We start from the raw sequence: 21,415 nt of genomic DNA, 5'->3' as shown, positions 1-21,415 counted from the left end.
CCAGTAGGAAATGGAACTCAATTTTACGTTTTTAAAAACCATTTTACTGTATTAAAAATGACAGAGGTTAGGAACAAAGCTCTGATACGTTTATTGAACTGGAATTGAAAGTGACAGAAAATCGTTTTGGTCCTGGTGCAGTAAATGTTATCACTAAAACATGTTCAGGGGAGATTAGGACAGTCTCTCAAGCACAAGAGACAAAAGTTCACAAAACAAGAAGTGATTTTTTTTTCCCCCCTCCGTCCTTGTCTCAGAATCGTTAGCTGCTCAGGAGACAAAAATCTCTCTGCTCTGGGAGGATGCTGAACCGGGCGAACGGAGATATGAAAATGTCTCCACTCTGAGAGGAGCTAGAATTGAGAGGACGGAGTGGACCACTTCAACATGGTCCTATAACAGAGTTTGGGGATGAGGGGAGGGCCATGATGAAAAGCAAGAGTCAAGATTGTCCTGGTGTGCAAAGGCAAACCCCAACAGTGAGACTCGTGAAAGGGAAAATTCTGAGCGGTGGGATACTCTTGGGGGGGGAGAGGATGCTCTTGTAGTTGCTCACCTATATTTGTTACCCGGGTGGGTTGGTTTGTCCTATCTGCTTGTTGTCTTTTTCTCTAGATTGTAAACTCTTTTGAGACAATGACCTTCACTTACTGTGTTTGTATAGTGCCTCGCACAATGGAGACCTGACGTAGTTGGCCTCTAGGTATTCCCAAAATCTAAACATCGTATTCACCATCTTAATACATTCCAATCAAATCTTATGCTTCAGGGCTTCAGCCTGCAGTGGTCAGGAAGACTTCCCATGTGGCGCTCCCCCCGCTCCCAAATACACAGTTGACCTGATTAATTCTGGTTTTCTGTTGGTTTTTTTTTGCCTACCTCTGAAGTATCAGGTTGAACACCCAACACCGGATGGGGTGGGGCAGTGCTCTGAGATGGCCCAGAGAATTCTCTTTCTTAGATCCCCAGGCTGGTTTGTCTTGCTCACAGACAGACTGACTGCCACATTTGGGGTCAGGGAGGAATTTGCCCTTAGGCCAGATTGGCAGGGGCTTTGGGGTTTTTCTGCATTCCTCTGCAGCATGGATGTGGATCATCTCCTAGGATCATCTGGGCCTCTTTTGCCTATTCAGTGCCCTACCAGTGCAGGGGCCTCAGACGTTGGTGGCACCCAGGTCTCTTCTTTTCTTTGTCTGTGGTACACAACGGTTTAGTCTCCCAAGGACTGAAATGCTTTAATCTAACTAAAGTAATTAGGTTCAGCAGGAGGGGGGATCTGGGTGAAATTTAAAGGCCCGTGATGGACAGAAGGTCAGAATAGATGAGCTAATGGCTACTTCTGGCCTTAAGCTCTGTGAAATCTATGTTTAATAATGATAGTTAAGGCACAGGAATGGGGATCAGGAAGACTGTGTTCTATTCCTGGCCTTCGCCACTGACTTGCTGTGAGACCTTGGGCAAGTCACTTCACCTCTCAGCACCATGGGTTCCCGTCTGTCAAACGGGATAATAATGCTGACCTATTTTGCTAGGCTGTGTGGCTTGTTGAAGTGTTAGTCTTTCAGACCTCAGCATGGAAGGTGCTGTAGACGTGACAAGTATTGTAAAACTGACACTGATGTCCTTCCTAGTCTTAAAGACCTCAGTCCTTCCTGAGATTACATTTTGCAGAAAAGTCTAATTAGAGTGATCCCTGAGCCATTGTTCTTATTTCTTTTAGGCTGGTCAGGTAGAGGTACATTTTGTATGAGTCAGAAAGACAAAGTGTAGGTGATGGTGGTTTGCAAATTGTTGGTGATGGTGATTTGCAACTGTGCTTTTGAATTTCACGTGAAAGGAGTGATTGGAATTCTGTCTGTCTGCTCCTCCTAAAATGGTCAAAACTCAAGGTGCATCACGCTTTAAAACTGAGCTTTCCTGGTCTGTTGGGTACTCTACTGTACCGTGTGGGAGACAGGATTTAATTTGTTTGCTTGGTCCTTCATTTCTGGGTTCCACAGAGCTGTGGGGGAAACAGGCTTCGTCCTGGAAGGGAACATAAGGACCTTGCATTGTTTAACAACAACAATTCCTTTTCTGATTACTTGCATCTATGAGGAGTTTCTTCTGTAGTCTCTAAATCTGTGGCACTGAGGAAAAGGAAATCCTGAGGGTAGGACAATATAAGTGAAATATGGACCATCCCAACTGAGAAAAATTCCAGGGAGGGGATGGAGAAGAGATTGAGTTTGTCGGGACAAAGAAATGCTGGTGGAGCAGGTGCATATGACTTCAGATAGGGTAAGGTGAAGAGATTCCATAGAGAAACATGGAAAGTGGGTAAAATGAACCCCACCCTAGAGTTTCTAAAGCATCCAGCGTATAAAACACTAGAGACAGGGAGCGTAAGGCAGGGTTGGGTGTCTCTTTTTCCAACATAACACACAGTAGCTTTTTAATCACTGATTAAATATTGCAGTCTGTGTTCTAGATGCAATCTCTTCCTTTTCCGCACATGCATTTTGTCCAAAGCAAAGGACTGAAATAAATATTCTGCCCTTCGTCGGGAGTCTGTTATTATTTTCTAATTAATCTGCGTCAGTTGCTCGCACGTTTGTGTTAAATCATTTTCTTCATGAAAGCTTTTAATGAGGAAACAAATGGATTGGATTTAGATATACCGGATTCTTGCCATTGATAACCATAGACTCGGCCCTTTAGAGTGGGCAAGCTGCCCTTGAATAGGTCATTCTGTGGCTTTCCCTCCAAAGCTGGGCTATTTCAAAGAGCCTCCTTGCGTGGGGCCAGCCGACGTCCCCTGTGTTTTGAGATTTTTATCCATGACGTTCTTCTATTAAACAACCCAAAAGGGAGCTCCTCCGAGCATTCATCCCCTGTAGCGCGGAGGAAAGGGGGATAAAGCAGATGAAGATAGTGGCATGGTGCAGTGTTTTTCAATGACCGGTCCATGGGGCACAGGAATTTAGACCTGGGTTCAGCTGCTGACCTGCAAGTCTGGACCCGTTTCCTCTCCTTTCCCTTTTCTGTCTTGTCTGTTCGGATTGTAAGCCCTTTAGGGATGGTTCCTCCCTACATGTCTGCGCTGGATCCACGCAACTGGGGCCTTGATCTCCGTTGGGTGCTCTAGGCACTACTATATTACAAGTAATAAATGTGGCACGATCAAATATATACTAGCTGTGCTTGCACTAATGCAAGGTTTTTGACCCGGGAGTTTGTGCTCTCCCTGCATTGCTCGCTGCGAAGGGTCTCCCCACTACATGGCACAAAAGGGGTTCCCAGTTAGATTAGGGCTTGTCGGCGTGGCAAGCCCAGTTGTGACTCTCCAGCGCCCCAGCTTGCTGCGCAGTAACGTGCTGTGTGGACACTGCTGTGGTGTAGCGAGCGTCCTAGTGTGCTGTGCTCCGACAGAACAGTCGGCGAAGCCGCACGCCGCAACTTTCGCCGCGCTGCTGCAGTGTCCACCTGGGATGTTCCCGCACAGCCAGCGGATGTGTTGTAGGTTCCTGTCCTTGCAAGCGGCGCAGTAACTTGCCGTGTGAACGAGCCCCGAGAACGGCCGCATTCGAGAACTGAAGTGCTGTGGAGGGATGAGTTTTAACAACCTGACAGTTGTGTAGCGCTTGATTGGACGGTGCTAAAAAAGGGCAATAATAAGGCTCCAGCAAATGCTTTTTTGTCTAATTCCATCCTCTTTCTGTCCATTGCACAATGGCACTGGGGCTACAGATGCCTGCAGAGATTTAGTTTCAATAAATATGAAGTCCTGTGTCTAGGGCAGGGTGGGGCAGAATAAACAACACCAGTACAAAATGGGGGCGGATACCCCACTGTGATGGGTGAGCCTGCTTTGTCGTGAGTTTATTCATTAATTTCCTTATTAACTGTTCCTACATTTAAATTAGTTTGTTCATGTAACCGAGCGCCGTAGTTACAACAAGGAAGGTGTGAGATGGAGGGTGGTGGTGGTGGTGGTTGTGAGGCTGGGACAGGAGAGATCCTGGAAAAGTCTCTGGGCTTTTAAGAAATGATCCATAATATGAAAAGGTTTAGGAGCTTCTGGAATCAAATCGTCCTTGACTCAGGGTCTTTACATGGTACGGAATCTCAAGAAGGCCAGTTAGCTTCTCCTGAGGCATCCTTTGCAAGAAGCACATTTTGGATGCTTACCTGGCCATGTGTCTGGCATTATTCTTCCCTCTGTCTGTTGCCCGCCAGAGTGGAACAAATAATTAAGGTGATAACGTATTGTGACGGGTTCCCCCCGGGGTGCCACCTGTAACTGGGGTACCACTAAGCCCCCTGACCCACCAGCCTGGGCTCCCTCTCACACTGTACTGCCGTGACAAGCTGCAAAGCCCTCCAGCCTGCACTTTCACCAGCATTCACCCAGCTGCAGTTACACACAGGCTTTCTAACCATCAGGGACCCCAGAGCGGTACCGTCCTGCCCTGGCCAAATCTGCCCAGTATATGGGTTTAATACCCGGTCCGACTCTCCCTCAGTGTGAAGAGAACAATGAACACATGTGGTAACCAAGCAGAGACTTCCCCCAAGCACTCCAGTCAAAGCTCACTGGTTTAGATTAAAACAAAACCAAGTTTATTAGCTACAAAAGATAGATGTGATGTGATCATAGTGATAGCAAACCGATCAAAGCAGATTACCTAGCAAATAAACAAAAACACAAACTGAGCAGAATATACTAAATAGATAGGGTGAGAACCTGCTATTCATATCCAAACTGATGGTACAGGCAGACTTGTAGATTCTCAAGGCACGATGCTTTACAGCTTGAAATGCCCAGGTGTTTCATCCACAGGCTAGAAATCCCTTTAGCCTGGGTCCAGCACTTCTCCCACTTCAGTCTTTCTTCCTCAGGTGTTTCCGGGAGTCTTCTTGTGTGGGGAGTGAAGAACCCCTGATGATGTCACTCCCCCCTTATATAGCTTTTGCATATGGCGGGAACCCTTTGTTCCAAAGCTTGGTTCCCAGACCGGTCTGTGGAAAAATACTGACATCCCAAGATGGAGTCCAGCATTATGTGGCCTGGTCACATGTCCTTGTAGAGTCATAGCAGCCATCACTCACAGTCTGTCTGCAGGCTCACCAGGTGGGAGAAAAGCTTCTCCTACGGCTTGTTGTTTTCCCTAATGGCTCATTGCCCTGAATAGGCCCTTCCCAATCAGCTATCTAGACTGACAGCATCTTGTCTAGTGGGCATTACCCAGGTTTAACTACATTTGAAATACAGATACATAGTCAATATTCATAACTTCAGATACAAAAACGGTACATGCATTCAAATAGGATAATCATATTCAGCAAACCATAACTTCTCCAATGGCACCTCACATGACTTGGCTTGCATAAAATGCATCATAATTATGCCCAAACCATATCCTAATAATATCACTATATAGCTTATGGGGTGCAGTGTCACGTGTATGTTTATGCCTGTTCTCTTTTCTTGTCTTGCAGGTACCACTTGGAATTTCTGCCCCGAGGTGAGTGCAGCTTATCCATTCTGAGGGGCAGGGCTTGTCATCGGTTTGATTGGGCCCCGGTGCAAGATTAGCAGGTGGGGAGCCTTAGCCACTCAGCATGAGGGGGGGTGGCAAAGTTGTGGGAGGGGTTGGCAGAGGGGTGGGGCTTTGGGAGCAATCAGCACCGCTTTTCTCCCGGGATTCACTGGACGGGTCTCCAGCCGTGTATGGTGCTGGCCAAGATGCCCAGTCTACACACACGCCATGGGCAGGCCCAAGAATGGCTTGTGCAAGTGTTAAGTGACCTCCAGAGAATGGTTGCATTGGAGAGACAGTGTGGTCTTAGTCGATAAGGCATGGGACTGGAGCCAGGATGCCTGGGTTCTATTCCCAGCTCTGCTATGTGACCTCGGGCATGTCACTTCCCTGTTGGGTGTTTCTGTTTTCCCACTCTCAGGGTCTTTTTTAGATTTTTTTTAAGCCCTTCAGGGCAGTGACTGTCTCTTATGTGTAGTAGCTAGGGTGACCAGACAGCAAGTGTGAAAAATCGGGACAGGGGTGGGGGGTAATAGGAGCCTATATAAGAAAAAGACCCAAAAATCGGGACTGTCCCTATAAAATCGGGACATCTGGTCACCCTAGTAGTAGCATAACGTGGCCACGAGCCGCTACTGTATCACTAATAACGATCTCAACCCCGATGGGTACCTGTGCGTTGAGAGCAACAGGAGTAGGTAGTTGCTTCTGCGTATCCAGTGGAATTGTAACTGGAATGTCTCCTAATTGAATTGGTCCCCTTGTCTCTCACTCCTATCTTTACACGTCTGTGCAGTACTGATCCCGGATCCAGATCCTTTAGGTGCTACCAGAATACAAATTAATAATAGTGTGTGTGTGTGTTTTATTTCAATGATTACTGTGGTACGTGTGTGCAAACACAAGGATCCACCAGCATTCTGACAAGATGGGTGCTGGAGCCATAATACTCCAAAAAAAATGTAAAAAAGTCCATGTGAGCATTCCCACTCAGCTAATCCTTCATTTGCTCCAGATAGAAATTCCAGTACGTTACCTCCTCGATCAGGGCCCACTTCCAAAGCATCCTGTCTGTCTGGCAGCCCAGAAGTGCTGCAGCATTGCAATTCCCACTAGAACAGTGTTATCACATTTTAATATGAGCCTTGGTGCTTCTAATTGCTTTCAAACCATTGTTTTCGTGGGTTTGGTTGATGAACCCAGCATCTGGCGTCATTCGTGAAAGTACAGCAGACAGCTGTGTTCAAAATTAGAAAAAGACGAGAGGATTAGACCACATAAAAGGGTTCAAAATTAGATTTTTGTGTGTGTGTGTGGGGGGGGGGGGGGGGGGGGAAGTTCACACAGGTTAAAAAGGGGGGGAGCAAAAATGCTTCCAAGTGCTCTTGTTCTCATCAACTGTTCGCTTTTTTTTTTTGTTAATGCCACTGCAGGGTTTTGGCTTGGTTTGTAGAACAGGGCCAGATTTCCAAAAGGAATTTAGATGCTTTAAGCTAGGAACCTTAACTGACTTCGGTGCTTTTGTAAATTCCACTGCTGTATCTTCAGGTGCCTACATGATGTTGTAAATCTGACCCCCCCCACCCCGTTTGGGGAAGGGTCATTAACCTGAGAGAAGGTATTAAGGAGACCGCAGTGGCTGGTGGTTCAGTCGAGGGCCTGGGAATCGCCAGCCCTGACTCCAGTTTGCTTTGTGACCTTGGGCAAGTTTCTTGGGGGGAGGGATAGCTCAGTGGTTTGAGCATTGGCCTGCTAAACCCAGGGTTGAGTTCAATTCTTGAGGGGGCCATTTAGGGATCTGGGGCAAAAATCTGTCTGGGGATTGATCCTGCTTTGAGCAGGGGGTTGGACTAGATACCTCCTGAGGTCCCTTCCAACCCTGACGTTCTATGAGCTTCTTTGTGCCTAAATTTGCCTATTCAGAATATGGGTTTATAATACTTCTCTGTACAGTGCTTTGAAATGCTCTGATGTACTTCCATAGTCTTCTAAATGTACGTCATTACCATACAGTGGGCTCTATTGGTTAGACCAGGGGACTGGGCGGGTTTTGTTCCCCTTCACTGCTGTGTGACCTAGTAGAGAGGCCCAACCTTTCTGTGCCTCCGTTTTTTTCCCCCGCCCTAGCTGCCAAATGGAGTGCTAATAGCAAACCTCCATAAAGTGCTTTGGCCTGAGTGTTCCAAGGCCAAGTGCTGGAGACGTCCCAAGTATTCCTCTCCTTGGACTCTGTTGTTTTTGGAACGCTTTACCCATGTGTCCCGGAGCACATGAAGGAACATTTAGAAAGTCAATTCATTGATCAATGGTCATATTAGAAACCCAGAGCATTGAAATAATGGCCCTGGAGGGGCGGAGTCTGGATTTTGCATGCCACAAGAAGCTCTTGGGGAACCTCCATATAGGGTTTGAGTGCTCTGAAAGGTTTCTAGCAACTACCCTTTTCAAAGAGGATGAGCAATGCTCCGTGAGGTTTCAGGCAGTTATAGCTTCTAACGCCTGAAGCCAACAAAACTTGTTGGCCTCTAATATGGACTGGCTGAAATTCCCAGAGCGGTTGAAGGTGGAATGAGGATCTGGCACTACTAATGTGTTCAAGGCAGCTGAATATGGGGGAAGTTGTGTGATTCAGAGGGCCGAATTCACTGTCACCCAAACGATGGGTGTTTCTACCCCTCACAATGACGGGTACTCGGTATCTTTTGGCTAAGTGCTCTCTGCTTAGAATACAGGGAAGGCACATCTTTTTTTGGAGAGGCCTGGGACGTATGGGAAGCATTCTGTATACACGGGCATATATTTTTGATACGTACCTGCTGTCTTCTCTAGCAATATTTCCTTTGTGGAAACAGATGCGAGGAGGGTTGGCAGCAAAAATCCATACAGGTCATGAGTCAACTTTTAGTCTCTGCCTCCCACCCCCAAAGTTTTCTCTCTGCTCTTTCTGTCTCCTCTCCCCCTGCTCATTTTCCCTGCATTGAATTGTCTGCAACAGCTTGAGTGCATCAGGAACCAGTGGTCTCAGGGAACGGCAACAGGCCATTTCTTGGTACTGCAAGGGAATCTAGGAATAAATATATAAAGGAAGGAATTGGGGGAAGGGAGTAAGGAGAAGAGAGCACTTAGTGTAGTGTGTTCCTGTCCGGGCACGGACAAGTAGTTTCCGTCTGTTTGTTTCCCCATCTATAAAATTGGGGTAATAAAAAAAAAAAACCCTACTTATGTCAGGGAGAAGGGATGCAGGGTTAGTCTACTCATGTTTGTAATGTGCCTTGAGATCCTTAAGTGAAAGACATTGGAGAAAGGCAAGGATCGTTATTAAAGCTGTACATGCTGAGCCAGATTTTCACCACCGCGCTCTACGTAGGTGTTTGTTCCCACAATTAAGTGCTCCCATATTGTGCTCACAGTGAATTGCTGGTGCAAATCCTAGAGTGGGGTCAGCACTTGCATACCAAGGCGATAATCCCCTTCTAATCAAGTCGGCTAGAAAGCACTCAGACTTCTAAGGACCTGAGTGCTCTCTCAAATCAGGTACTTAGGGTAGATAAGTGGTTTTCAACCGATGGTCCGTGGACCGCTGGGGGTCTGCAGACAGATTTCCAAAGGGGTGTGCACCTCCATTCAAAAATGTATTCGGGGTCTGCCAGTGAAAAAAGGTTGAAAACCACTGGGGTAGATGCCTCAATACTAGGATTTGCGCGTGCTGTTGTATCTATATTGTCGTTCCAAATGAAATTGAGAGCCCCGTTGTGCCAGGTCAGGCTGGAAAACGGTGTTCCCCCACCCAGATGGAAAATTTTAGCTTGTTAGTTTTAATTTTTTTTTTTTCTGAACGCAGACATTTTTCTTTAACAAAAAAAATTCTTGTTGAAAACCCAATTTTCCATTTTAAAAAGAAAAGTTTTTAGATGGAAACTTTTAGCCAGTCCTAGTGTTGGGTGCTGTACAGGCATGTTCTAAGAGACTGTTCTTGCCCTGAAGCGCTTAGTCTAAATAGATGAAACAGGCAAAAATTGGGAGAAAGTCAGGATTGTTAGCCCCAGATGCGGGACTGAGGTGCAGAGAGACACAAAGAAGGTCCCAGCTAGGAACTGAGTCCAGATCACCAGAATCCCAATCCCGTGCATTAGCTACAAACCCAGTCTTCGTCCCTGTGGAAAAGCAGGGTGGAAAATTATGTTGATAAAGAGAACTTGGGCAAAGCATAGCTTAAAAATTAGGGTCCGTTGTGCTCCATAAAAGGATTAGGTAAGTAACTGTGTGGAAAGTCTTTGCAGGCCACTAATCTTATAGTGTATATACTTATGTAGATTAAATGTGTAACATTTTCTCCATATCAACCCTACTTATTTTGGCTTGGCTCCGCACTACTTTATGGGTCACTGAATGTTCACTGGTTCATGCAGGAGGTATGTATAGCGGAGGCATGCACACAGCGTCTTTCATTAACTAACTGGCGCTCTACAAAGGCTTCCCATGTTAGATTTATGAACTAGTTTTCTATGTAAAGCCTCAAACCTATTGATGTGAATTGGAGCGGGGTTGGACAGGAGACGGAACTAACCGCTGCTCCCTGGTATCGCATACTTGGTCCATGTAGTTATGACAAGTGCTAGTAGCAAATCATTAAAGCAGCAAAAACACTATCTGTACTGTAAAGAAAAAGATCCCCTTTGAAGCCAGAGAGGAGTGTTCCTGAATTAATGGAGTGCACCATGATTTTACTAAGTTTTATTTATATAGTTTAAAAAATACCCTCTTTGCCTTCATGCCAGAAAGCTCGAGTGCAGTTGGAAGCAGGGTTCAGACGCAGAAACCTAGCCTAGATTTATGATGTGTTTGAAAACTCAAGGAAAAAAGTACCAACTTGACAATATTTATAACTTTTTGTTAAAATATCTGTTCTAGCGCCATGCCTGGAATTCCCCTCCTTTGTAAACACAAGTGCCGGCTACAAACCTTGAAATGTCATAACATGGAGAGACTTAAAAAAAAAACCCAAAAACTTGTGTTAGAACATTTTGCAAAGTCCAGGATATGTGTGTGTGTGTGTGTGTGTGTGTGTGTGTGTGTGTGTGTGTGTGTTAATTAATGAAAAATAAAACATACACAAGGGCATATGTTCTTTAACATAAAAAAAAGCAAGCTTTAAGATCAACATTTCTGACAGTTCCTTTTGTCAGCGACAAAGCTTTGCTTCCTGCATGTTTGAGTGTGGTTTTTTTTTTTTTGCCTGTCTGTGTGCGTTACACTTCGTGCAAATTAATCTGTGTAAAGACAATACGCTGTAAATATTTTTGCAGTAAGATCCCTTCTGTTGGTATTCTTTCAAAGACTGATCTGCCACGTAGCTTTATACTCTGTGTATATATAAATGCATGTGTATAAATACTACATGATCTGAACCATACGTTACCATGCATAAATTTTAGAAGCAGGCAACTACTGTAAAAGAAAATTGACTGATGTTCTCAGAAAGGTTTCATATACAAGGGACTTCTTTTATCAGGTTTAGCCGGCCCTTCTGTGTGGCGCAGTTACATTTGGCGTAAGGTAGTGTTCAAAAATCACATACCGGGCCCCCCCCAGAATCATGAGACTTTAAAAAATATATAGGGTTTTATTTGGCTTTTGTGTTTTTGAGCATGGAGTGACCTCGGGTCATGGTTTTTCTCCATAACCATGAGAGCTAGAAACTCGCTGTCTTGTTCTGTTTTTTTAATGAAAACTCAATTTCTACTGCAATCACTTGATTCCAGGAGCTGGGGCTCAAAGAACATCACCAAAGATGGCAAGACAGAGTCGCTTGATGGTGGGCCTCTCAAAAGCACTCAGTATTGGCCTAATTCTGCTATTGGGTGAAATCCTAGGGTATATTTAGCTGTACGTGAGCTAGGTTAGCTTGCGTACCAGAGCAGTGAAGTCATGGTAAGGCAGGCTTCAGTGTGAGCTGTACAAGCCCATCTGGAGACTTGGGTCATCACTCAGGTGGCTAGCCCGTGCTGCTCCAGTACCCGAGCTCTCTTGATTAAAGCTAGTTCGCGAGTTGTCTACACAAGCTGCAACGCACTCCGTGAGTCTAGCGTAGACCTACTCAACGATTCACCTCCCATCGATTGTAGTAGGCGCAGAAAGAGGCCAATGAGGAGGGTTTTTAAAAATCCCAACCCTAGTCTTTATGTCCTAACCAGGATCTAGATCCCACCTAAGCTTTGCATCTGAGTTGAGCACATGAATCTGAAGTGCTTCATTGACCACTCACTGGTGGCTGGTAGTCCAACTGCAGTGGAAAGGACTAGATTGTAGACTGTTTGGGGCAGGGACCAAAGGTGCCGACTCTGTGGGTGCTCCGGGACTGGAGCACCCACAGGGGAAAAAGGCGGGAGCTCAGCACCCAATCGCAGCCCCCCATCAGCTCCTCCCCGCCCCAGTGCCTCCTGCCTCCTGGCGGCCCCCGCCGATCAGCGCTTCCCCCCCAGCACCTCCCACCTGCTATGTATCAGCTGTTTAGCAGTGTGCAGGAGGTGCTGGGAGGGAGGAGGAGGAGGAGCGAGGGCAGGGGCAGGAATGGGCGGGGTGGGGGCAGGAAGAGGAGGAGTGGGGTGGAGTGGGGGCAGGACCTGGGGTGGAGTGGGGGTCGAGCACTGCCTGGGAAAGGACAAGGCTGGTGCCTGTGGCAGGGACTGTCTATTTTGTTGTGGTTCTGTGTTTGTACAGCACCTGACACAATGGGATCCTGGTCTATGATTGGCGCTCCTAGCGCTACTGCAGTCCAAATCACAACGTCCAGTAGAGTTTAATTGTCGTTTCCTCCTCATGACTGTGTGATTCCTCTTTCTATGTATAGCCGGGCTTTTTTTTTTTTTTTTAAATCCTCTCCATGTAGGGGATGGGGAAGGATTCATGACTTCTTAAAGAGCAGGGGATACGCTGGGACACGGAAGCCTTAAAAATGTCCATAAAAATGCTAAATATACAGCAGTTTGGAGAACCTCGGTAAGTTCAAGATGAAGAAACCCTTTGGCTTTCACGGATCTATTCACTCTGGTCACTCGAATTGTTAGGGGAGGCTCTAAATTGCCTGGCATGCAGCTTCAGAGGGACAGAGGAACCTTTTCAAATGAACGCTCAGTGCGTCTTCTGAACCTGCGTGTGTACGAGGAAGGCACTGCTGCTTTCCCTTTATAAAGAAATCTCAAGGGTGACTGCAGTATGCGTAGAGAATATAAGAACGGCCGTACTGGGTCAGACCAAAGGTCCATCTAGCCCAGTATCCTGTCTACCGACAGTGGCCAATGCCAGGTGCCCCAGAGAGAGTAGACCTAACAGGCAATGAGCAAGTGATCTCTCTTCTGCCATCCATCTTCACCCTCTGACAAACAGAGGCTAGGGATACCATTCCTTACCCATCCTGGCTAATAGCCATTAATGGACTTAACCACCATGAATTTATCCAGTTCTCTTTTAAACGCTGTTATAGTCCTAGCCTTCACAACCTCCTCTGGCAAGGAGTTCCACAAGTTGACTGTGCGCTGCGTGAAGAAGAACTTCCTTGTATTTGTTTTAAACCTGCTGCCTATTAATAAGTATCAGGGGGTAGCCGTGTTAGTCTGGATCTGTAAAAAGCGACAGAGTCCTGTGGCACCTTATAGACAGACGTATTGGAGCATAAGCTTTCGTGGGTGAATCCCCACTTCGTCAGACACATGAGGTGGAAATTTCCAGAGGCAGGTATAAATATGCAGGCAAGAATCAGTCTAGAGATAACGTCCCAGAGATAACATGCGTCTGACGAAGTGGGGATTCACCCACGAAAGCTCATGCTCCGATACATCTGTTAGTCTATAAGGTGCCACAGGACTCTGTTGCTTTTTGTAGAGGAATACGTGGCCCAAGCACTATATTGTGCTCTTGTTGAATGGAAGAGCACTGAAGAAATTGCCCCGCTGGGGGTGAAGACCTGATATACTGTTCACACAGAACATCACCTGAGCCTTTACATACTATGTAAAAGCAGATGGAGTGAGAGTCCCTAGGATTTTGAAAGGAACAACAAGGCTCTGAGTTAGTTCTTAACAGATTTCAAAGCTCTGCCTCCAGAAGACAAAGGAATTGTGTAACTTCGAGTCCCGTGTCATCGTCCCCACCCCCCGGTGGAATTACTGGTAGAAAAAGCAGGGCCCTTTATTCCCATAACCATTGTAGTCCATTTAGGAATGGGCCAAGATGCAGAGTTTAAATCCTGAGTCCCAACTTTTTCCAAAGCTTCTGGGTGCTCAGATCTAGAGTTTTGGGTCTGGCCCGTTTCTAGCTCAAGCCAACTTGAAATTCTCAAAGGGACTGGGCATGTGTGCTCTGCTTCCAGGGGGAGATGTTTTTGTCTGGTCTCTCCCATGACCCCTGTCGCTTTCTCTTTCTAGCCCATCCTGTTGAAGTCTAAGTTTGGTTCTACTCTGAAAAGTGACGATGGAATAGTTTGTATTACGATAGTGCCTACAGATGACCTTGCCCTAGGTGCTAGTATGACATCTTACACAACAAAGCCGATCCCGTTGTGCCGTCAGTCATACTTACCACTTTATTAAGGGAGAGGTTGGTTTTGATTCCTGGAAGCCTTGCAGAGCCAACACCGTATGGGAGAGCAAACTGGATTCTCTTCCTTGTGCGTTATCATCAGAATTGTTTACCAAGTTCCGATTGGAGAGCCAGCTAATGCCCGAGCAAACCTTTTTAAGCCAAGAAGGGGTCCGCTAAGGGCAAAACACTGACAATGGTGGCATTGCGTGGATGTAACTCAAGGCATAATTTGCCCCGCAGAACCGTTGTTACTGAAGGTGATGCAGAAGAAGGGAAATTGTGACAGTAAACCTGGAATCCCCTCCCAAAATCCTTTTTACACCCTCTTCCTCCATAAAACCCTCTTCCAAAAGACAAACCAAGCCAGCGTCCATAGATGAGCTGCTTGTTGATGAGGTGTGGGAAGTCGTATGGGACCTGTTGATGGGTCTCAGGGCACGTCTTCACTACCCGCCGAATCGGTAGCAATCGATCTATTGGGGATCGACTTATCACGTCTAATGAAGACGCGATAAAATCGATCCCCGATGGTTCTTCCGTCGACTCCGGAAATCCACCGCGGCAAGAGGCGGAAGCGGAGTCGACGGCGGCGTGGCAGCAGTCGACTCGCCGCCGTCCTCACAGCCAGGTAAGTCGACCTAAAATACGCCACTTCAGCTACGCTATTCACGTAGCTGAAGTTGCGTATCTTAGGTCGACCCCCCCCCTGTAGTGTAGATCTAGCCTCAGACTCATAGACTTTAAGGTCAGAAGGGACCATTGTGATCATCTAGTCTGACCTCCTGCACAGTGCAGGCCACAGAATCTCACCCACCCACTCCTGTAACAAACCCCTAACCTATGTCTGAGTTATTGAAGTCCTCAATTCGTGGTTTAAAGACCTCAAGGTGCAGAGAATCCTCCAGCAAATGACCCGTGCCCCACGCTGCAGAGGAAGGCGAAAAACCAATCTTCCCTGGAGGAAAATTCCTTCCCGACCCCAAATACGGCGATCAGTTAAACCCTGAGCATGTGGGCAAGACTCACCAGCCAGCGCCCAGGAAAGAATTCTCTGTAGTAACTCAGATCCCACCCCATGTAACATCCCATCACAGACCATTGGGCATATTTACCTGCTAATAATCCAGTGTCTCTAGTTTTGTGCTAGCTCTCAGAAGTGTGTCTCTCCAGAGAGGTCCTTTTCATGCGCTGTCGGCATTACTGGCCGCCTACCCTTTCCAATTGGTGGCATCCAAATCTTCAGGTATGCGAGCATTCTGGGTAGCCGTGCAGGGGCTAGTACTGATTTGACTTGGCTCTTCTGTGAAGGTGTGGGGAGTGCTGAATGCCAAACAGAACATAGGAAGGAGGCGGGGAGTCAGTGAGCTGAGAGGGAAGGAAAAATGGAAGTAAGAAAGGTCTCATGAGCTGAACCTGAAAAATGCAGTTTGGTTCAAGGGAAGGGAACATGGTCTGTGTACTGGGCCAGGAGATTTGAGTTCTGTTCCCGGCTCTACCGCCGACTCAGAATACCTCTACGCTGCAACAAAAGACCCGTGGCTGGCCCGGGGTCAGCTGACTTGGGCTGCAGGCCTATGAAGTTGCAAGGTAGATGTTCGGGCTTGGGCTCAAGCCTTGGCTCTGGGACCCTTGCCCCCTCGCGGGGTCTCTGGGCTGCAGCGTGAGCCCAAACATCTACACTGCCATTTGGTAGCCCTGCAACCCAAGCCAGCTGACCCAGGCTCTGAGACTTGGTGCCGGGTTTTTTTTTTTTTATCGCCGTGTAGACGTTCCCGCTCCATCTGAGCTTGAGCAAGTCATTCCCCACCCCCGTGCCTCAGTTTCCCTTCTGTAAAATGAGAATAATGCCTTTTAAAAGTGTTGTGGGGCGTAATTTATTAGTGGATAGAAATACGACATTGTTAGAAGACCGTTTGAGCCATTTAGTTTGCCCGGAACTCTTTTTTGCCCTTCATGTGTGTGTTTAACATGTCATAAACTGCCGAATAAAATCCCTTGGTTTTACTTGTTTATATCCCATGGGAATCTTCTGCTTTGCTAGGTTTCATGCTCTCTTAGCAGGGCTGATGTGAGCCATGCGTCCCCTGTTCTATGGAACTGCTACCCACTTGAGAGGCAGAGTATACACTGGCTTTAGGGCGGGTGTGAAAGGTTGCACAACAGAAGAGCTATGGGGAAGAAACTGGGGAATGGGGAAGCTTAGGAGGAAGGCAGATTTGGGGAAAGAAGAAGAGAGGGGAAACCGAGCGAGGAATTCAGCTGAGGAATGGAATTGGAGGAACAATCTGTGCTTGTGGAAGGATGATGTACAGATATTGAGGTGGTTTTTTATTTTTTTATTATGATGCCCTGAGACTTTTGGTAATCTGGGCCCTATCTCCTCGTGCTTCACCCCGTGTTTGAGAATGGACAGGCAGGAACATATCAGGACATGAATTTGATTGGAACAAACCTTGTCCGGTTACAGAGTTGCCCTGGATGTTTAGTTAATTAGCTTGGCAAACAAAGGCTGCCGTTACAAATTTCTTGTCTGTATTTTTTTGTATAAAAACAAAAAACCAAAACAATTAAACACAAAACAATAAAAACAAAAAAATACCCAAACAAAGAAATGTGGGAAGGTTGATTTGAGCATCTGTTAAGGGACAGTCCTGATATTTGGGGCTTTGTCTTATATAGGCACCTATTACCCCCCCAACCCCATCCCGATTTTTCACACTTGCTATCTGGTCACCCTAGATCCCTGCAGCAAGATTAAACTTCTAATCCTATTTGCAGGGGCAGTAGAGGACGAAGCCTGGCCTTTGCTAAAAAGTTAAGCCAGCCCAACTATGTCACTCAGGCATGTGTGAAAAATCCACACCCCAGAGCAGTGTTGTTAAACCAAGGTGGATTACCTACGCTGATGGGAGAACCCCCCCTATGGGTGTAGGTACTGTCTACACTGCAGTGCTTTAGCGGCGTGGTTTAGCTGTGCCACTGTAGCATTTTAAGTGTAGACAAGCCGTGAGAGAGATCATGTGGGAAACCGGAAAGAGAAGACCCGACAAATCAATAACTTCCAGGTTTTAGCGTTGGGTTTTATTTAGTCATCAAGCGTGTGTCTTGGCCATGTGACAGAGAGAATTTTAACCCCCGCCTGTTCTGAGCCTTGTCATCGAATTTTTGTTTTGTCTATGTTCCGCTGTTTCAGTTTGCAACAGTAGAATAGCTTTTGATCCAGTAAATATCCAGACCTTCTGATTTTGGAGGTGTTGGCGGATAACAGAAGTGGTTTTTGTGTCCCATATGCAGGGCTGGGATTTCCTACTCGGCGGGCTACAGTTTGCTTTATGAAGTGTGCCCAATCACTGTTGCATTGTCTGATTTTAAAAGAAAGCAACAAACTCCCTGGCATTCATAATCAGGCTCTGAAGGGGTTAAAGTCTTGTCCACTGTCTTTCCCATTATTGGTTCCTTTTTTTGCTACCTAAGATGATGCTGCACGCTGCAGCTCACCCTACTGGCCATACATGACCATTGCAGCACGGAAGAACCTATTCTAGAAGAGAGAACTTTTTTTTTAATTGGCTAGCACTTAACAGTCTGCAAATCAGTCATGGAAGAGTTACCTCTTGCCTCATGAATATTCAGCAGGGCTGCCCTCCAGTTACAGAATTCCCAGGCATTGTAGCAATGAACATTCTGGAAAATAATAAGTCCGAAGTTAGTGTGTTTTTTCCACTTTCTGGTTGTTTTAAACGTAAGTGGCATTTTAGTAGTCCATTAATTTGCATGTGATTAGCAAACTGGGTACCGAATGAACAGAATTAGTCTGGGATTGTATAGGCTTCTGGCCCACCAAATCCTGTGTGAGGGATGTCTTGAGTTGCATCTGACTCTAATACAGTGAGGCGCTACTGTCCAGTTGGTAGGATGAGACGTATGGATTCTCGTCCACCACTGGCTCAACTGTGTTGCCCCGAGTAAGTTATTTAACTATCTGCCTCATCTTCTCCACTATCTGGGAAATGAGAATATTTATAAAGCTAGATGAAGCATTTTGAGATTGAGATCAGAAGTCCTAATTATTAGAATTTAATTAAATCCTTAAATAGCTCCGTCATTGGTCGGGCCGGAGAAAAGAGGAATATTTGTAAGGGACTTACAGAGTAATCTACAATAGACAAAGAAGCGGTAAGGGCCAGATTTGCAGGTAGATGTAACGTAACCTTCCATTTTTATGTCGCGCACCTAGACACTGTGGGGAGGAGCACATCAGAAATGCCTGTGAATAGAGGTGTAAAACAGCATTGTGTATCTCAGCAATAAAATCACATCAGACCTCCGCTACTCACACATTAATCAGAAGAGCTAACCACGCAAATCCAAATGGGTATTTAGGAGCTGACGAAGCCTCTAAGACGTTGAGTAGGAAACGCCATACATTTTCTAGTACATAAATGTGTTCCAAAAGGTATATCATTTATACTGACAATGTCAGCCGAGCCTAAGCATCAGCATTGCAACTGTGAAGCCATAATATATTTACATGTGAATAACATTTACATGTGTGGGTGCATCTGTGCTGCTGGATTTCCACGTGATACTCCATAATTTAGGGGAGTGATTGTAATCGGGGATATTAAGCCATCGTATTGATATTTCCACAGCTCTGCTTTGGGAAGTGCATTACGGCTAAATTAGTCCCTGAAAATCTGGAGATATTAACACTGTCGAGCATGAAGGCAGATGGGATTTGGATCGGAGACCTTTATTTGTAGATTTCAGAGTAGCAGCCGTGTTAGAGTGATCCGGAGGACTCATTAGTTTTAAAGCAGGAATTTTGTTTCCTACAAGCACTTGAATATTAACTGGAGTCAGGGATTTTTACTTCCTCTGGCGTGTGCTAGTCCGTCATAAAAGCATAAACAGAATTTGGTGAGTGTTGATTTTCTTCTCTCCTAAAAAGACACTTAATGAAACTCCAGGTACATGGATAAAGACCTTCACTGAAGGGAAAACCAGCTTTAATCGGTACTCCCTTACCAATCTGCTGTAGATGTGAATGCGTTTTTCTCTGTGAAACCCTCTCACGCCTTTAGAAGATAAATCAGCCTGTTCTTCTTCCCACACGTGCCAAAAGGCATCAGCTTGGCTTTTTATACCTCAAACTAGTGTAGCTTTAAAAACTTCTCTCCCTGGTTCTGCTCTGTTTTTCATTTCTCTTCACCTGGGCCCACTCCAGCAAGGCCTTGTCCGAACAGCAACACTCGGTGCTTTTAGTCTGTCGCTCTCAAAGCAGTGCCCACGTTTTACAGATAGGGAAACTGAGGCACAGAGGCTCTTCCCCGGCGTTGCTCAGCAAGATGGACCCAAGCTGGGATGAGAGCATAGGTCTTCTGGCTTCCAGTCCAGGGCCCCCTCGTCCACTAGAGCACACAGTTTGCAGCGGGGTGCTAGACACTTCCTGTAGGCCTCGGTCCTGCTCCCAGGCAGCGTTTTATTAACACTGTGCGGGGCCCCCTCCATGTTCCCTGCTCACTGTTGTTTTTACTTTGCCCATGTTCACTCTGTACTTTCAGTCCCCGCACCGTGCCCCAGGGCGTGCGATCATGCATGTCTCTTTCAGGGCCTGTCCTAATACGACCAGTTAAAAACCTATCGACCTTCATTCACGCTGAGCCCGGAGGGTCTGCCAGATACTGCAGCTCGGTAAATGCCAGGCCTAGGTTAGGGCTGCCTGCTGTCCAGCGGGGACCCGACGTAATTGACAGCAACCCGAACTGACACACGCTTCTATCTGGGGCCTCCACAATCAGAGCTTGCCGGCACCGTTCGCTCTCCTGCCGGTGATGCTACAAGTTGCCGGAGACAGGATCTTTCCCCACCACGGTCTGCTTAGAATCAATATGCACAAAGAACCATCTCTCCATTAATCCCCCATCACACCTTTGGGCCGCTCTTTGTGTTGCCGCAGAAGACACAGCCGCTGTGTAAAATGTAAGCCAGCTAATCGCTGGTGCAATTCGTTCCTTTTCTCTCCCCACCCCACCCCCCAATAAGAATCAGAGGCAAGGTACAGTATTTAGTATACTATGCACAGCCAAATGCTGCGCCATGGGACCTGCTGCGGGAAACGACAGCCCACGGGGTCCCTATTGTTCTTTCCCTCCGAGTCCGACTTACTTTTGCTCATGCTCCAAAGAGTGATAAGTGGGGGAATTTTACTGAGGGTTTGGGTAGAAAGATAGAGCTGCTCTGTGTCAGGTGCATGGCAATTATTTGCTGGGATTTCTGTGCTATTTGGTTTTTATTCCCTGTTTCTTCATTAAAGGCTAATGAGTTTTTTCTTCATTCAGGAACAATAGCTTGGCCCCTGACAAGTTGTTCGAGTTTTTTGGGTTTGGTTTTTTTCCCTGCTTGGACTCAACCAGCTGTTGCTGCTCCATAAACTCGACGGAGAAGTGAATTAAAGTGCAAGAACTTCACTCTCCTAATGCAAATCCAAACAGAAAGAGGAAGTGGCTTAACCGCCCTCCCCCCCCGCCAAGGCAGTGATGTATGTTTTGTCCTTTGAATCTCAACACAAGATGTGAAAATATTCTCAAAAACAAACTAGGAGACATTAAAATGAAAGGCAAGCCAGGCTTTGCGGCTTTGTTGGCGGGCATTACGGTAACCGCTAGCGATCAGGACCCCATTATGGTAGGCACTGTCCATCTGTATCTCTGTCTAAGCCCATACATATTTGTAATTGTGCGGTTTGGCCCTGTTTGCCCATGCATGTGAAAATCCGGTGTATATTCCGGTTTGTGAACGTAACAAGGAATGATGTGTGTCTAGCAACACCACCTCTAGATGATATCTCATGACACAACACACGTCTGTTAGACGTTATGCAAAAAACATGTCTTCCTGTGGCAGCCCCAGAGCCTGATCTTGCAGTCCTTGCTCACGCATGCAGTCCTTCCTTGTGTTGGTAGACCCCATCATTTACATGGAACTATCCCTGTGAGTAAGCCTCTGGATGAAGCCCTTGTTTTTGCAAATGGCTTACTGCACTGATGCAGTGATGCATGGTACGCTCATTTCCAATGAGCCTAGCTCACGCGGCTACGCTGCCTCTCGGTATTTGCAAACCATAAACAGTTTGCTCGTTATCACAATGATGCTGCACCTGTATCTCATTATAGGAGAGCACCTGTTACCTTGGTAATTGTTTCAAAAGCCTTTAAAAAAAAAAAAAAGAGTATTTTGGCTTGGTTGAAAGGAAGCATTCTTTTAACAGATCCGTGGGCTTAACCGTAGTGGCATATTCACCGTGTCTCTGC

General features: G+C 46.4%; 1 protein-coding gene across 1 annotated transcript in view; it reads left to right on the top strand.

The window, feature by feature from the left end:
* The window catches only part of SKAP1 (src kinase associated phosphoprotein 1), a 228,634-nt gene that overhangs the window by 21,417 nt on the left and 185,802 nt on the right, over window positions 1-21,415 (top strand). Inside the window, exons 3-4 of the mRNA XM_026654797.1 lie at window positions 5,482-5,511; window positions 7,208-7,229. Coding sequence (XP_026510582.1) covers window positions 5,482-5,511; window positions 7,208-7,229 — 52 coding nt within the window. The remainder of the gene's footprint in view (window positions 1-5,481; window positions 5,512-7,207; window positions 7,230-21,415) is intronic.

The sequence above is a fragment of the Terrapene carolina genome, unplaced genomic scaffold (genome assembly GCF_002925995.2).
Source record: "Terrapene carolina triunguis isolate 2854851 unplaced genomic scaffold, T_m_triunguis-2.0 Scaffold193, whole genome shotgun sequence".
NCBI classification, from domain to species: domain Eukaryota; kingdom Metazoa; phylum Chordata; order Testudines; family Emydidae; genus Terrapene; species Terrapene triunguis.
Note: the sequence above shows the minus strand (reverse complement) of the source record. Positions and strands in the feature narration are given on the sequence as shown.